Below are 18,259 nucleotides of genomic sequence, written 5' to 3'. Positions count from 1 at the left end.
ACCTCCCAGCAGCTCTGGACATGCTGAGCACCATGGCTTGGCTGTCCTGCCTCTGCCACAACCCTCACAAGTCTGATCACTGTTCCCCAGCATCTGCTGCCCAGGGTTTGATGTGGCAGCAACCACCACCAAGTCCCACGGCACAGCTCGGTGTGGCAGAGCCTCCATTAGCCCCCAGTCATATCAACACCAGGATCACAGGACCTCAGGGTGGTTTGGGTTGGAAGGATTATTTAAAGATCATCCGGTCCCATCCCCTGCCATGGGCAAGGGCACCTTCCACTAGCCCAGACTGCTCCAAGCTCCATCCAGTCTGGCCTTGAACACTTCCGGGGATAGGGCAGTCACAGCTTCTCTGGGCACCATGTGCCAGGGCCTGCCCACCCTCCCAGGGAAGAATTTCTTCACAATATCTGATCTGTATCTACCCTCTTTCAGTTTAAAGACAGCACCCCCTGTCCTATTAATGGGACAAAGAAACTCACAGATGAAATGCCCAAACAAAGACAGTGTTGAAGGGTGCAACAGCCACATCCAGCAGCACAGAGTCCCCAAGAGCCCCCCTGCACTGCCTCAGCACAGACACTGCCACAAAGCACCACGAAGAGCAGTCACAGACACTGTCCTCCCTGTGCTTCTAGAGAGCCGAGCACGTTAAGATCCATTTAATCCATCTACCTTGACAACCCTTCCCAGATGGGTTCAGAGGATTACAGGTCTGTTTAGATTATCTAAAAATAAAACCATTCAAGATAATTTCCCCATCCTTGAGTAGAAAATGGCATGAGTCCATCCTAAGGCTCCAACCATGAGCTGCCAGGGACCAGGTTCTGCTTGGCCAACACAGCATGGCACAGGAACTCCAGTGGAGGGGCTGCTCAGCCCAGGGGCCACCCATCAGCACCAAGCACCCAGCATGGACTGCACAGGCAGACTGGGGCTGCCTTACCTGTAAACAAGGGAGTCATCGTAAGTACCATTGTACTGGATTTGGAACATACGTATCCCAGGTATATTCCTCTGAAAATTGAATTTCAGCAGAGCAGTGGAGGAAGTCGCTTCTGCAACAACCACCTTCTTATCTTGGCTGACTTTAGTATCCCCATTGCTACTGCTCGTGTTGGAGCCCGACTTGGTGGACGTGGAGATATCTGAAGAGCCCGGGTCGGGCTCATGGATGTGGTTAGTGCTGTTCAGCAAGTGGGGGAGTTTGATGATGTGCAGGTCCACTGTCTGCGTGGCCTCCCCTGCTGGGTTGGAAGCAATGCAGGTAAAGGAGCCTGTGTCCTTCACCGTCGTGATGAGGATGTCGAGTGTGCCGTTGTCGTACACCACAGACCTGGTGGCGTTGGAAATCAGTTTGCCCTCGGGTGAAATCCAATGGATGGCTGGCTCGGGGTCGCCCCGGGCCTTGCAGCGCAGGGCTGCCCGCTGCCCCTCCAGCACCCGCAGCTCGTGGGTGTGCCGCGTGATGAGCGGGGGCTCGCAGAGAAACTCCTCCTCAGGGATTGACCAGAAGTACCGGCCGGACAGCAGCGTGGGAGACGCGCAGGTCTCCAGGTCATCCTCCCTGGAAAGGCGCCTCAGCCACAAAAGCTCACAGTTGCAATGCAAGGGGTTCCCGCCGAAGCTCAGCGCAAACGTCGAGGGGCTGATAATTCCTGAGGTTGCCAACACCTGAGCACGCTGGAACAGCGGGTCAGGAGGAAGCTTCTGCAGTTTGTTAGACGTGACGTCCAGCCTGGTCATCTTGTGGAGGTGGGAGAACGTCCCCTTAGGAATATGGTCAATCATGTTGTGGTCTAGACTGAGAGTGTGCAAACTGACCATCTTCTCCACGGCATCCCAGGGGATGGTTTCCAGATTGTTGTAAGACAAATCCAATTCCTCAAGAGCTAAAACATCATCAAAAGCTGTGGAAGAAATTAAAGTCAGCTGGTTGTTGTTCAGTATCAAGTGGTGGAGATTGGAGAGCCCACTGAACATGTCATTAGTGATCTTAGTCAATCGGTTGCTGTTCAGATGCAGAGCACGCAAATTGCGCAGGTCGGCAAACGCGTGAGGTGTGATAAAACTGATTGTATTCCGGGACAGTGTCAGGTCCACCAGGCTGGTCATGTTGGCAAAGTCTTTCCTTTTAATGTTTGTAACAAAGTTGTCTGCCAGACGCAGCTCCACGGTCCTCCTGTCAATGTTGGGAGGAACAAACAGGAGCCCTTTCTTGGCACAGAGTGTGGCGAGGTTTGGAGACAGGATCTGACAGACGCAGCGCTTGGGGCAGATCTGAGCTCGCACTGCTATGCCAATGAACAGGAGAAACAAAAGCAGTTTTTCCATTGTAGATCAGGTTCAAGAGCCTGCAAGGGAGAGCAAACAGTGGTTAGACTCTGTGAGATAGCCACAGGACATGATAAAAAAGGCAAGACAGCCCGTGGTCAAACCATGAAGGTTCAGGTAGCAGTGTGCCACTCTCACTGTGTTACCTGACACAGGAGTCCCTGTACTGCCTGCCAGGAAGAAAACTGAGAGGCAGGTATGTTTGCAAACACACAGGTACACACCCAGACACTTACATACACGGGACAGAATGGCTGGGAAGCCACTGGTGTCTCTGCACATGTGGCCTCTCAGGCCTCTCCTGTTAGAGCCCATCCCACCCCACAGTGCACCTCCGTATCCCAACAGATCCCCTGACCTCCTGGGCTGGGGATGCTTGACAAGTATCCAGGTGTAGAAAATGAGGGGTGGTTCATGTGTGCTTCACTTGCTAAGCTGAAAGTCCCAGTAGCCTTGAAATTGCTGCAGCTCTATGGGTTTACAGCTATCCCCACTGAATGTTTAAGCTCTTAATGCTATTTTCAGAATAAACTCAGAAGGAGCTAATTTTAAGTCATTCAAACCCCAAAAATGCAACTAAAAAAAAATAAAACAAAACCCAAGAAAAGCCCCCACAACAGGGATCTAAATAAAATTGGCTCGTGGGCTAATTTTAGCGGCTCGCAGCTCTCCGCCCGCCGCTGCTCCCCCCGGAATGCCGGTGGCTCAATTATCCTCATCACTTCCAGCGCCAGCCCCGGCTCCTCACGGCATGTGGGAACAGAGCCCCAGCACAGTGCCCACGCCAGCTCACTGACATCATCCAGCAGTGACTGCGCCAAAGGCTCCGTGGCACGGGCAGGCGGCAGGGCCGGGGATGCTCCTCCACGGAGCAGGTGGGAGCACCATGGAGGTCCCGTGGAGAAAGAGACGCATGTCTGAGAGGGAACTTGTGCCATCGTGAGCAGCAGAGCTCAGAGGGGCTCCACACTGGGAATGAAGCACTTGGCTCCCGTCAGGACTGGCACAATTACACATGTTCGGATGGGATTACTCAGCCCCATTATCATCCCAGAGATGCATTAATGAAGCTCAGCTAAAATACACTTTCACAGCCAGCCAGGAGCAGGAATCTTGAGTCGTCATCGATATTTAAAGCCATTTAACGTCAGAACAACAATTACTGCTCTTCTTGTCCAGTCCATCCATAACACATCCGTGGTGCCACGCAAGCCAAGGAGGCAACGAAAAGCCTGAGTGAGAATACCAGCCTAAGCCCTGCTTTTCAGCACTATCAATGTATTTTTTCCTGATACTACTGAGGACTGCAGGTATTCAGGACTACTGGCTTCAACTCTTGAGTCCCTGTTGGAAAAATAAAAGATTACATTACCATGTCCTCATCAGAGTCTGCTGCTGTGGGCAGTGCTGGGAGCTGCTCCCATAACCAGTATACCCATCACTGTTCTGCTGCCATTAGCTGTGGCAGAAAGCAAAGTGTCTCAGCAGCATCAGGTATGCTCTGTGGACTCAGTTTCATGCCAGCACTGCAGGTTGGGGTGGCCCTGCAGGTGACAAGGACCTGGAGGAGAATGGTGATGAGGAGCAGAGGAGGGTGCCTGGTGCAGCCCCCAAACCCTGTTGGTGTCACCTGCTCGCCACCTCCTGACCTGGCAGCTGCAGTCACAGCCAGGGGCTGCCACCTGCCCTTTAATCTACATCTGGCATGTACCAGATTGGGACGGGCTCAGCAGTCCAGGGCATCTGCAGCAGGGCCACCAGGGCCCCCAGACAGCCTGGGCTGGGAGTACCACACTCATTGAGATTTGAGAACTTCATGCTGCTAATTTAGATTCGTGGCTGTGATTAAAGTCACGTGCCTGGATTCGGCCAAGTCCATCTGAAGAACTACACAAGACTTATACCAGATGAAACCCAAATCAGCAAGTTTACAAGTTTGGAAATACTGTTAAAAGAAGAAACTACTAAAACAATCGCTAGAATGACAAGGTTTACAGTGAGGCTACCCACCAGCAGAGGTTGGTTTTTTTTATTTTAGGAGAGTTTTTGTTGTTGTCTCTATCAGTATCCACTGGACAAATGCCCAGCACATGTCCAGAGCTGGCTGCAGGGTCAGGCTCAAAGGGCTGCAGTAAATGGGGCAAGACCAGCCAGTGGCCAGTCACTAGCACTGTTCCCCAGAACTCAAGTTTAGGGACAGTCCTCCCCAGTGTCTCTGTCAGTGACCTGGACAGGAAGGTGAGTGCCCCCCATATACACCTGCCAATGACACTGAATTATGAGGAAGGGGTTCCCTGGGGGCATGGAGTGCTTATAGAGAGGTCCTGGTGGATCAGAGCACTGGGCAGCCACCACTGCTGAGTGCAATTCTGCACCTGGATGCCTCAACTAATAGAAAACAGCAAAGTCATATGTGGATCTACAAGAGGAAGATGGTGCCCTAGGCTGCACATGGACAGGGACAGGTTTGTCCCCAGCCTGGACATCACCCCCTCGCCACAGGGGCAGCACAAATGTTTCACCTCCTCACTGAAAGAGCACAGAGCATTTCCTCCCAGGGTGGTCAGCACAGTCTTGTGGCTGTGCCCCACTACCAAGATATCCCAGAAGACAACAGGACCTGGTGGCTTAGAAGAACAGCCATTGACAAACACATCTGCTGAAAGTCAGCCTGATAACATGGCCCTTCCTCTCTCAGCACACCTCATTCCCCATAAAGGAGAGAACAGCACTGACGTGGCTTACAGCTCGTTGCAGAAAACATCAACTGAGCAAATCACTATCTGATTCTCATTAATTGGTTAAAAGATTTTAAAAAAGGAAAAGAAGGTACATTCCTACATAAAACAAATGCCAATTTCCAAGGACAGTGGGCATTGCTCACTTACTACTTGGTGCCTGCAACAGGATAGGTGTTGTCAAGCTGCTCACGTCACTTTGGGATTCACAAAAAAACCTCTCATACACTAATCTTCAAATCTATTCTGCTGCTACTTTTGATATTTTTGAGTGATTCAACTGTCTATAAAAACTAAGTTCAAATTGCCATGGGCTGCACATAGCCACACAGAGTGGGACCTGTGTCTCTGAGGAGCAGAGAACCTCTGAGTCCTGGCACACACTGCCAGGGGCTGGGAGACCCTGCTGTGTCCCCCCATTGGCCAGAGGGGACTGACCATGGGCATCTGCCACAGACTGCTGCTCCTGCCTCAGAGCAGAGCAACTCCTTCCCTCAAACCTCTTTCCCAGGCAGGGAGAGTCTGACAGTGGTTGGGCAGGGCCTGGGCTCATGGGTGCAGGAACCCTCTGCACCATCACCTCCCTACCCACCTGGGCACTCTCAGGTGGGACGTGCCCCCACAATGAGTGCCACTTTGGTGTCCATTCCCCTGACAGGTGTTTCTCATGGGACCCCTGGGCTTTGCAACAGCCCCAGCCCAGCAGTGATTCCACCCAGGGCTGCACTCCAGTATGGACACCGAGCCTGCCTGGTGCCAAGCCCACACACAGGCAGGGTGCTGGGACATCTGGGGCACACTCCAGCCCCAGCACCGCACGCGGCTCTGTGAGACCCACTGGAGGGGAAGGGCAGCTCACACCCTCCGGAGGAGCCACCTGCTGCTGTCAGAGGGCAGCAGCTGTGGCATTCCCTTGGGCACACACAGAGCCCTCCGGCCAGCACTTCCCAAGGACAGACCCCAGCCACAAACCTGGAGTCTGAGAGGTGCTGGGGTACAGCCAGAGCGACCCCATCCTGTGCTGGGCATGGCCACTCCAGAGCCCCCACCAGCACCACGGGGCAAGGGGCAGTGCCTGCCACCCTGGCAGCCGATCAGCAGCATGCCATGGGAAGGACTGCCCTGTGACTCTGGCTGCAGAATGCATCTCAAATTCCTGCCTCGAATGGATCCAAGGGCCCTGGGACTGAAACACCACATACTCAGCTGCAATGGCTCCTCATGACTGACGTGCTGCTTGCTGGGGGTTTTGCCCCCTTCTCTTGGAATACGAAGTGCAGCATCTGCCAATGTGTCCAGTGCTCCAAAGGTCATTTACATATTGTGGATCACACAACACATGGGAGCAGTGGGGGCCAGGAGACAGTAATTAATTAGTAAATGCTTTCCACTGCATCTAAGTCCTGTTTGGATGGTCGGTGTCACACACAGCCTGTGCCAGGGATGCCCATTGCACACACTGGGAGCTGCCAGCTCAGTGCCCGGCTCAGACATCACCATCATCACCAAAGTCATGACAGACCTATTGACTGCCCTTCCCATCCTTCCAGTTGCTGGGATTCTCAAGGTCTTTGCAAATGCAGTTTCGTGATGGGGAACAAAGTCTGGAAGCTGCCAGTGCTCACCTGCTGGGAAGAGGAAGGGAAATTCCAGCACCAGTCACCACAAGTACCCCACAGCCACGCTGAAATGCAGCACAAAATGGAGATGCTGGGATCTGTGGCATTTCAGGTGCTGGTACCAGTGAAGTGGGGAACAAGGAGCTTCAGTTTCACAAAGGTCAATGGTTTGTAAACATGCTGGAGTGTTTTGTTGAATTGAAAACAAAGTACCTAAGAAAACAAACACTTCGATCAAAGGTTTGCTCTGGGAGCTGTGCCTGCCACCCACTGCTGCACCAGCCAGAACTGCGAGCCAGGACCACAAGCCACCACGTTCTACACCTGCAACCCCTGCTGTAGGACCAGACAGGTGAATCCCTGCAGATGCCACTGGGAAATCCTGTACCTCCATCTTTGTTAAAGGCCTTCAGACAGGCACAAACAGAGCCACACACCTCAGACCTCTGGGAATCTTAAAAGCAGGAGCCATGTGAGACTCAGGCCCAAAGTAAGGGCCAGGGGCAGCACTTCCAGCTCACACTGGGGTGCTGCCTCTACTGGCATAATGTGTGTTTCTTCCTCAAAATCTGTTTCTGGATTTTTGCTCCTGCACAATTCCAGCCTTCTCCCTGCCCAGCTGCTGCTGGGGTGGTGCTGAGCCCACAGCACGCAGCTGTTCTGCTCCTGCCACCACCAGCTGAGCTGGGCACACCTGCCAAGCCCTGAATAAAGGCTGAGCCAGAAGGGTGGCTCTGACAGGACACACAGCACTGCAGTGGAGGTGGCACATCAGGCCCTGGGATCACAGACAGGAGCCCACATTGATCCATGGGATGAGTCAAGGAGCAGTGAGGAGCAAACTGCAGCTCCATAAGGAATTAACAGCTGTGCCAAGTGGAAACTGTGCCGGGAGATCCCACACGCCGAGATGGGGCATGTCCTGCTGCTCTGCCAGGGAGAGGGGACAGGGACACAGAACCCAGCACAAGTCAGAGCAGCTCCTGAGAAACACCTTGGGATACAAATGGAAAGATCCCCTCCCATTTCAGAGGGACATCTCCGCACTCCCACCTCACCCACTGTCAGACCCAGCAAGCTCTCTTAGCTGTGTAACCACCCTGGGCTCTGCAGGCACAGCCAAGAGCCTGTCTGGGCTCTTTTCACTGTATCCTCCTGCTCCATGGGGCAGAAATTCTGTATAGAGCTTTCCAGCTCCTGAGGAGTCGCTGCACCAAATGCTGCACAGATATGCCAGACACTGACAGCAACATCGGGATCAGCTGTGCAGCTTCCAACAGGAGCAGGCCTAAGTGAGTAACTGTTTAAACAAAGCAGCTTTTAAGTTATCAAAACATTTTTATTGGAGTATTGTGGCATTTTCAAAACTAAGTGGTTTTGCAAGATCAAAACACAACACAAATGTGAAAGTATTTGTTTTTGCCTCCTGTGCCACAGCCTTGCTCCGACAGCATCGCTCCATGTGCTGTCGAGTCACACCGTGAGGAAATCCAGGACTTCACTATTATTGTCAAACAGCCACCAGCACCCAGAGAGTGCCAGCTGCCAGGGCTGCCCATGTCAGCACCACAGCCCCTCCGTGGGAGAGGGGATTTGGGAGAGGGGATGAGTGGTGGGGGTGGGAAGGGCAGTAGCTGCTCCAGGTTCTGGCACAGCCAAACCATTCCCCAGCCACATCCTGGCTGTGACCTTGTGCCCGTTCCCACTTCCAGGGCTCCTGTCCAAGCAGTTTCCTGTCCCACTGGGCTGCTCCCAGACTGGGTAAGCAGCAGTGCCTGGTGCTGCCTGAGGCTGGTGGGGCTGTGTGGGGCTGAGCTTCACACAGTCCCACCTCTCCAGCCTGTCCAGCTCCCTTGGGATGCCATCCCTTCCCTCCAGGTGCTGATCACACCACAGAGCTGGGGTCGTTGCCAAAGGTGCTGAGGGGAGCAGGGATGGCACACACAGATGAGCAAGGCACTGAGTTACTCCAGAAATGGGGAACAGACAGAGTACACAAGTGGATGTAAGACCTGCCTCACCCCTGGAAGTCCCTGGAACTCTCTATCCCTGAGACCCCCTACAGCAGCACAGGACACCCAGCACTGGCCCTTTCTAACTTACTGCTGTGATAAACATGTGATAATGTAAAAATGTGGTGACTGATGTCCCATCCCTGGAAGTGTTCAAGGCCAGGTTGGATGGGGCTTGGAGCAGCCTGGTCTAGTGGACGGTGTCCCTGGCCATGGCAGGGGTTTGAACAAAATGGGTTTTATGGTTCTGTCCAACCCAAACCTTTCAGGGATTCTACAACCCTATGAATAAAATTATTCCTAAGATTTCCTTTACCAACATATGCTGAAACTTTTAATGCACCAACACCCTCATTCCCTAATGGACAGTGGAAGGGGAACAGGGGCAAAGGGGCTAAAAGCATGGCCACCAACTACACACAGTTTAATTGGGGAAATCAGAAGCAGAGGAAACAGCACTAAGAAAGAGGGAATGGTCAGCACATCAGAGCAAAACTGGGGGCTTAACCATAAACAGATATCCAAGCCTGAACAGTTCATAGGTTTTATCAAGCACTGCAAAAATAACTCATTCCTTCCAGAACCTCACTTTTGCACAGCTCATTGAATTAAATGAGAAGTAAACTAACAGTAATTTACTCCAGATGGACATTTATTATCTGCATAATAATATCTTGCAATCGTCACAGCATTAACTGAGGCCAATTCTTTTCTTAGTCACTGTACTCTTACATAAACATATAGTAAATTAAACGATCTAAAGCCAGATGGGCATTTATTAGGGTTCCCTCTACACTTGCCTGAACATCACTTGGGGATGAGAATCATAAAATATAAGCTGGATTTAAGTTCTAAAGTTTAATTTAATGTCAACGAGCACCAGGTATAAACTGTAGATCCCTCTCATGGAAGAACATCTATTTAGTATTTAGGTCTGGCCTGTTAACTGGTAAATCGAACAGATGTGGCCAAATTAGCTCCTGAGATGATCTAAGATGTGCCATGTCTACAGCAGCCCTGACACTTCAAAGGCAAACCCGGGGAATCTCAGGGAGATAAAACACTTCCATCACAATAACGGGTGACATGCGCCAGCAGGATACATGTAATAAAGGAAGGACAACAAGAGATGAAATGGAAATTTGTTTTGCAGAAGCCAAGAATAGAACATGATTTATATGCACTTATTTTAATTTATTTCAGGCTGAATGCAATTTATCTAAACTCATCAAAAATTAATAGGCCGTACAGAAAGGAGTAGTAATAAATCCAAACTTGGGGCACACAGCGACTACACCTCTTCTCAATCCCTATTACCAGTTTACTATCTAATTAATCCACTGCATTATCTTGCCTGGAAACACAGGCAATCCTGCTTGGCGGGACAGGCACTGACCACAGAGCCCCTGGCACAGCTCCAGCACAGCCCCCAGGGTGCCCCAGAGCACTGAGGAGACCAACACCAAGGCAGAGACCACCCCAGAGAGGGAGCATCAGCAGGACCTGCTGCCCTGGCATGGCCACCCCAAAGCTGCTCCAGCCCCTGAGGGCCTCATGCCATGGTGCCACAGCTGGAGCACCACGTGCAGCTCCCCAGGGGAAGGATAAGCCCCTGGAAAAGGCTCTCACCCACCTGGGAGTGAATTCAAAACACTTCTAGTGCATGGGAAACACCTGGGACGTGGGAGCACCTCACAACTTGGCCAACACCTGGAAAACCCCCTGACAGTCGTGTACAGCACCACCACCACACACGGCTTGTGCCAGCACCAATGGCACCAGGGGCAGGGACAGAGTGGGGCCAGGGTCAGTGCCAGGCCAGCCCCAGCCCCAGCCTGGTTCCACAGGTGCTGGTGACACAGCCAGAGCAGGGAAGGCAGCACACATCCTATCCCAGCAGCTGCTCAGTGGGACCCTAGGATGGGCAGCAGTGCTGCCTCCCCTCAGCTGAAGGCTGGAGAAGAAATGAGGGAGATACAGTCCCCAGCAAAAGCCATCATGGAGCAGAACCCTCCCTGCCTCTCCTAATGCTGATCCACAGTGTCTATGACAAAGGGGCTCCACATCCCAGTGCAGGCAACTGGTGTCCAGGGCTGGCAAGGGGACAGGGCTCTGGGCAGTCCCTCCAGCTGCCCACAGGACTAAGGGCAGATTTTGGCCACAGAGCCAGCCTGGAACAGCTGCTCGACACACGGAGCTCACTGACCATGCAGATGCAGCAGGAACCTGATGAACCCTGGTCTGTATTTAAATTCAAAGGAAATCAATGGGAACACTAAAAGGAATATTTTCCTTTACCAGGGATGACAGTTTCAGTGAAATACTGGGACTCATAATTTTTAAAACTTCAGATACATCTGTCAGGGTTGGGCAATTTTGCCTAAAAGAGAAACTTTCAATGTGCCATAAGGGAGAAACTATTTTTGCAATCTTCCCTTTGGCTGAAAATCTGCTGCTGGGATTTTTCAGGAGGCTGTGCTCTGCACACTCTAAAAAACTGATGGCTCTAAAATACATATTTATGGTTTCCTGATATAGGGAATAAGAACAGAAGAAACTAATGATAAGCTGCAGGAAATATTAGAGAGCTCTGGCACCAGGACAGAGAGCAAACTTGGACCAGTGATGGAGCTGAGGGAAGACAGGAGTGAAAGGAAGCTGTACCCCAGGCAGTGCTGCTGGCAAGGGATGGGACAGGAGAGCCCAGGGGTGCTCAGGTACGGGAGTGCTGGGCCCCAGGGATGTTCACCTGCAGGGATGGGCAGGCGCAGGGATGCTCAAACACAGGGATGCTCGGGTGGGTCTGCAGGGGTCCCCAGGCCCAGCTCCAGCTCACAGGCTGCAATGACTGACAGCTGCTGTTGGGAGCCGCATCCTGGCAGGACCCTGCACGTCGCTCCCTTGGGTGACACACAGTGTAACTCACTGCACCTCTGCTGGGTTCCACACTCGGGGAGTTGACCCTCCCAGAAAGAGTGAGCAACAAATTTGCAGAGCACATGAGATGATGCACCAGAAAGTCACGAGGCCAATCTCAGTCCTGTGATGGGGAAATCACAGTGAGCCTGAGATCAACTGTGCTGCTTAGAGCAAAAGAGAAACAATGCCTCAGGACTTAAAAACCTGTTTTGGAAATGATATGAGGTCTTGGGATACAAGGAAACATGTAAGGAAGGCTGTGTGGGGCAGGATAAAGACAAGAGACCCTCAGAAACCCATGAAATGCCTATGAAAGGCTCTGGAACAAGGATGGGTGAGCTGAGACTGGGAGATGCAGGAACACTGAACCACAGTCATGTTCAGGGACAGGGACTGGTTGTTTGCTGGGTTAGTACCTGCCACTGTACTGTCACACAGTCACATCCCACAGGGGCACTTCCCAGGCTGGGGACACCAGAGGCTGTTGGGAGCAGCAGCAGTCAGGAGCTGCATGGCTCCCATGGGACCAGTGTCCAGGATCTGTATCCATCACATGGACTCTGAAGGCATCAGCCAAACCACTGCCAACCCATCAAATGTGCCAGGACAGGGTGGGAGAGGGTCTGAGCACAGCTGGGCCATCCCAGCAGCACATTCCAACAGAAGCAGGAAGGACAGGAGATCCTGCTGCTCTTCATGGCCAGGTCTGTGGGAAGAGCCTGTGGTGGAAATGGTGAGGGATGTAACTGGGAGGAGAGCAGAGCCAGTAGAAGAGGGATCTGTCCCAGGAGGGGGTGATGGCACAGCTCCCTCCGGACCCAATCATATTTAATTTTTCTATCAATTTTCATTAGCCTTTTCCCATGCCTCTGCTTCATCCACAGCGTTCCAGGATTTGTTAAAAATAAATTGTTACTGTCTCAGGGAGCCCCTTGGCCAATTATTTTAATACTCCTGAGTACCAGTTATCCAGCTCTGCCACTTTTAAACTGCCTTACTTAAACTGTCACTTTTTAACCTTTTTCTTAGCTCCTGTAGCAGTAGAAAATAGCAGCCATGAGTTTGCATTTTGCTGCTCCTTTGCAAAGGGCAAATAGAAATAATCACAGAAAACTTCTGTATCACTCCCATGTATTCCCTGCTTTGCCTACTGAGGTCCAGCCTTGTGACAGGCTTCTGTTTGTATCTCAAATGTAACTCCTCTCCTGCACCTGGAACCTGACCCAAGGATATTGAACATTTCAATTAGAAAAATTCCACCAATCTCAAAAGACAGCTATTCAGGCACAAAAAAAACACTCCCAGTGGGATGAAGCATTTTGGGGAATGGGGCAAAAAATTAAAACTGTTGAACTCCAGGAAGAATTTCTTCATGGAAAAGGTGGTCAGGCACTGGAAGGGGCCGCCCAGGGAGGTTTGGAGGTGCCCGAGGCAGGACTGGCCGTGGCACTGAGTGCTCTGGGCTGGGGGACAAGGTGGGCATCGGGCACAGGGTGGGCTCTGTGGGCTGGTAGGGCTTTGCCAAGGTGGGCATCGGGCACAGGGTGGGCTCCGTGGGCTGGCAGGGCTTTGCCAAGGTGGGCATCGGGCACAGGGTGGGCTCTGTGGGCTGGCAGGGCTTTGCCAAGGTGGGCATAGGGCACAGGGTGGGCTCCAGGGACTGGCAGAGCTTTGACAGCCTCAGGAATTCTGTGATTCTGTGGTCTGGCAGAAATGTGCCTTATGAGAGGGTGGCAAGACAGGGGCTCTAGCAGCAATCCTGGCCCCTTCAGCACCCCAAAAGCCCCCCAGCTCCAGTGCCTACAGCAACCTGGTAGCTGCTCTGGACCCGCAGCTTTAAAAGTCACCGCCAGAGCAAGAGCCTCCTTACTTCTTCTGTTAATTGGCCACTTCTCCATCTCCTGTCACCTTACATTAACAAGCCCCACTGTCAGGGCCACTCAGGCAGTGCCAACACCAGTGTTTGCTGGTCATTAAGCTCAGAGCTTTGGCTAACAAGCACAGCCTGCAGCCAAGCGGGGCTATTCCTGCTAATGAACCACAGCTCCAGACTCACAGACCCCGGCTTAGCAGAAGAGATGGCACCACTGACACCAGGGGAAGGTGAGCAATGACTGACCGTGACCTCACACACCTCTGGGTCACAGTTCTGAACAGTCTGTGAACATGCCCACCAGAGATGGTGTGACCCGCTCGGCTCTGCTTCCAAAATGCAGATCAAACACCTTGTAGGACAGAAAAAGTAATATAAGCAAATAAAACGGGTTTTCCTTCAGCTGGAAAAGATCAAAACTACTTTACACAGATTCTTGGAAAAAGAAGATATCCTTAGCTGCTTTCAAAACTTCTAGCCCAGAATTATTCTGAAAGGTCATTTCCCTCCTTTTCTACATCTCAGTGCATGGAGCAGATACCATCAGATCTGCTGCATGCAAGCCCATCAGTTTGCAGGATTTATATCTCCCTATTCTATGCCAAAAAATTTAATGGGTCTCTTGGTCCTAATGTTCTTAACTCAGCAAAGAGTCTGAGCATTTCAGATAAGAGACATACTTAATGCTTTGGCAAAGAAGTTTAGATTTTAATTGCTGCTTCAAAAATTGATCAACTGTACTGCTGTGGCAAGATTTCCATGGAATCTGAGGAACAAATGCCAATGGATGGACACCCACACACCCCAAATGCAGCCACAGCAGGCTGAGGCTGATGCTGCTCCAAAGTCCCAGTGAAGTCTCACAAGGGCACTGTGTTCACACCACAGTCCAGCTGTGGCCAGCTGTGCAGGAGCAGCACAACAACTGGCAAAGACCACGCCAGGCTCTGCCCACTGCCCTGCACACCTGCAGCTGTGCTGTGGGAGTTTCCAGCTCACATCCTGACCGTGGCTTAGTTCCTGAGGACCTTTTCCCACATCATCCCAGCCCCGGGACATGCACAGCGGGAAGACAAGGCCAGACCTCCAGCACAGACCCCTTCAGCTCCCAGTGACCACTGCACAGCCACCTCCTGCTGCATCCCTTCCCTGCATGAGCCTTCCCCACTCACCACGACTTTCAAAAGAAAATGAAGTCCAGGTGGATCCCCCTCCATGCCCCTGCACCTGCTCCCCACAGAGCCCCACTTTTAAGGGTGCTGGCACTGTGCCAGCAGCCAGGCCAGGGAGGGATCTGCACTTCAGGTATGTTTTAAACTTATTTATTTTCCACTGAATACATTTTAGCATAATTCTCTCTTATCTTAATTAACATCAGGAAAAGCATACCATTCCCCTCTCACAAAAGGAGGCAGAGCAGCATCAGGCAGGGAAAAGCTTGTAGAAACAAGGAACCTCAAACTCTTACCTCAGGTAAGTTAGTGTGACTTTACTGCAGCTAATTGAGTTATACTCAAATTATGCCCAGAGAAGAGCTGGGACTTTGCCCTCCCTACAATGTCCTTTTTAAAAAGGCATCACTGCTGCTCATCTCTTGACTCCACAGCACAGGAAGGTGTGTCTGTGTGATGTGTCCCTGTCACATCCCACCCACCAACCCCAGCAGGTCTGGCAGGAAGGGGAGAGGGGAGACAGGGAGGAGCTCTGAGCTCCAGAAGGCAGGAAGGGCCCCAGGTGCCACCAGCAGCACAGACACCATTCCCAGTCACTCCACAACCACTCTGGCTGATCAAACACTCCTTGGATTTTCATCAAGAGGGGGAAAAGTGAGGAGAAAGAGAGAGACAAACTCAAACAGAGAGGATGATGGGAGATGTCACTGGAGTTTTTAACTTTTTTTTCACTCTGAATAGATCAAGAATCCATCTTTTTCCACAAAGTTTCTCCTGGGGTGTTTGAACACCGAGGACTGCAGGGATTCAGCACCACGGGCGCTGTCCCCAGCGCCATCCCCAGCACTGTGCCCAGCGCCATCCTCAGCACCGTCCCCAGTGCCATCCCCAGCACCGTCCCCAGCGCCATCCCCAGCGCTGTCCCCAGTGCCATCCTCAGCGCTGTCCCCAGTGCCATCCTCAGCGCTGTCCCCAGTGCCATCCCCAGCACCGTCCCCAGTGCCATCCCCAGTGCCATCCCCAGCGCCATCGCCAGTGCCATCCCCAGCACCGTCCCCAGCGCCATCCCCAGCGCTGTCCCCAGTGCCATCCCCAGCGCTGTCCCCAGTGCCATCCTCAGCGCTGTCCCCAGTGCCATCCCCAGCACCGTCCCCAGTGCCATCCCCAGTGCCATCCCCAGCGCCGTCGCCAGCACCATCCCCAGCGCCATCCCCAGTGCCATCCCCAATGCCATCCCCAGTGCCATCCCCAGTGCCATCCTCAGCGCTGTCCCCAGTGCCATCCTCAGCACCGTCCCCAGTGCCATCCCCAGCACCGTCCCCAGCGCCATCACCAGCGCTGTCCCCAGTGCCATCCCCAGCGCCGTCCCCAGCACTGTCCCCAGCACTGTCCCCAGTGCCATCCCCAGCACTGTCCCCAGCACTGTCCCCAGTGCCATCCCCAGCGCCGTCCCCAGCGCCGTCCCCAGTGCCATCCCCAGCGCCGTCCCCAGCGCTGTCCCCAGTGCCATCCCCAGCACTGTTCCCAGTGCCATCCCCAGCGCCATCCCCAGCGCCATCCCCAGCGCTGTCCCCAGCGCCATCCTCAGCACCGTCCCCAGTGCCATCCCCAGCGCCATCCCCAGTGCCATCCCCAGCGCCATCCCCAGCGCCGTCCCCAGCGCCGTCCCCAGTGCCATCCCCAGTGCCATCCTCAGCATCGTCCCCAGCGCCATCCCCAGCGCCATCCCCAGCGCTGTCCCCAGTGCCATCCTCAGCACCGTCCCCAGTGCCATCCCCAGCGCTGTCCCCAGCGCCGTCCCCAGCGCCATCCCCAGCGCCGTCCCCAGCGCCGTCCCCAGTGCCATCCCCAGTGCCATCCCCAGCGCCATCCCCAGTGCCGTCCCCAGCGCTGTCCCCAGTGCTATACCCCGCACTGTCCCCAGCGCTGTCCCCAGTGCTATACCCCACACTGTCCCCAGTGCCATCCCCAGCGCCGTCCCCAGCGCCGTCCCCAGTGCCATCCCCAGCGCCCACGGGATGATTTCTGGCACAGATCACACACCCCAGTGACACACACAACTCCACTCCAGGCAGCCCATGCCCAAACTGCGCCCAGGTGTAAGGAAAAGCCATCAAATGTGAAAGATTTTGAGCAGAGCACTTTGCATTTTTCAGCAGAGAAACTTAAATAGGAAACTTCCTAAGTATGTCCTGGCACAGAGGGGGCTGCCCCTTGGTTACACCTGCAGGAAACACCCAGAGGCTTGAGCTCGGCTAAAACATGGATCTGGTGACCTCTGGGATGGGGTCTGGGGGACAGGGCCTGGTGCAGTGCAGGAAGACATTGGAGCAGGTCCTGGTGCCACACAAGTACCAAAAAACTTGCCAACATTTCACCTGTTGTTGCTGATTTTTTTTAATGTTTTTTTCATTTAAGTTTTCTTATACCAAAGCAAACAACAGAAAAGCAAAGGCATCACGTTCTTCCCACTGCGCTGGAGGCTGTGAGATACATAAATACTTTCTTCTGTCCTTAATTTGAGCTGCAAAGAACAGATGCCAATTCAATTTCTTTTAATAAAAAAGCCTTACACTGAAAATAGAATTTATTTTAAGGAATCCAAAACTTTTTTCTAAAAATTTTTCAGCTTTGCTATCAAAGTTCTCCCTTGGCAATCTCTTTTGCTGTCTGGTCGCCTTCTTTAATTTTGTAATTAAGAATGGAGTAGGGGAGAAAACCAAAGCACTTCAGTGTTCCAGCAAGGGGACAGAGTAAAGCAATGCCCTGGGCAGCACTGCCAGTGCTCACAGGACTGACTCATTTTCAAGCTCATTCACCACTCGGCAGCTCCAGCACTGCTGGTTCTGTGGGCACAGTGACCTCACACAGCTCCCAGGCACAGGACTTGTGAGAAATACCACAGAATCCCAGAAAGGTCTGGTTTAGGAGGGACACTGAAGACAATCCAGTTCATTTCCCCTGCCATGGGCAGGAACACCTTCCATTACACCAGGTTACTCAGGGCAAAAGTCAATTTGCCAAAAGTGAAATATCCTGGTGTCATGAAGCCACTCTCAGAATGACTGTGACCAGGGAAAGCACCTGGAGGCATCAGACAGGTCTGGGACTGCCCAAACCCACCAGGACCACCCACGAGCTGCTGGGAGGAACACAGCCACAACTCTGTACCAGAGACAGTGCAAATGAGCTGCCAGGAGCACTGCCAGGAGCACTGCCTTGGGAAACACAGACCCTCAGGAGTCTCAGGAGAGAGGCCTCTAAGGCATGAAATCCCTCTCTGAACTGAGGGAGTGCAAGGAAGCCAACACCTTCCACCCTATGTGCCAGCAACCTGCCTGGGTGCCTGAGCCATCCCACAGGACCCCACTGTCACCCTGCCCAGCCGAGGCTGTGGGTGCAGTCCCAGGTGGGCTGCCTGCACCCCAGCCCAGCAGAGCAGCACAGGGACATCTCCTCTGCTGGCTCTGGCACCGAGGGACAACACAGGGACAGTGAGTTCCAATCCAGCAGTGTCACACAGCTACAGCACAGGACAGCTCCCACCGCTGGAGAGGGATGTGGCAATGCCTCACTCTGTTTCACCCAC

At 53.0% G+C, this 18,259-nt stretch overlaps 1 protein-coding gene across 3 annotated transcripts in view; it reads right to left on the bottom strand.

Moving 5' to 3' along the window:
* The window catches only part of LRFN5 (leucine rich repeat and fibronectin type III domain containing 5), a 40,935-nt gene that overhangs the window by 7,716 nt on the left and 14,960 nt on the right, over nucleotides 1–18,259 (bottom strand). For all 3 annotated transcript variants that reach the window (XM_071557138.1, XM_071557137.1, XM_071557136.1), the window contains exon 2: nucleotides 950–2,357. In XM_071557138.1, the coding sequence (XP_071413239.1) occupies nucleotides 950–2,337 (1,388 nt within the window). In that variant the 5' untranslated portion in view covers nucleotides 2,338–2,357. The remainder of the gene's footprint in view (nucleotides 1–949; nucleotides 2,358–18,259) is intronic.

The sequence above is a fragment of the Pithys albifrons genome, chromosome 6 (assembly GCF_047495875.1).
Source record: "Pithys albifrons albifrons isolate INPA30051 chromosome 6, PitAlb_v1, whole genome shotgun sequence".
Classification (NCBI taxonomy): Eukaryota; Metazoa; Chordata; class Aves; order Passeriformes; family Thamnophilidae; genus Pithys; species Pithys albifrons.
This window is presented reverse-complemented; position numbering and strand designations above follow the sequence as displayed.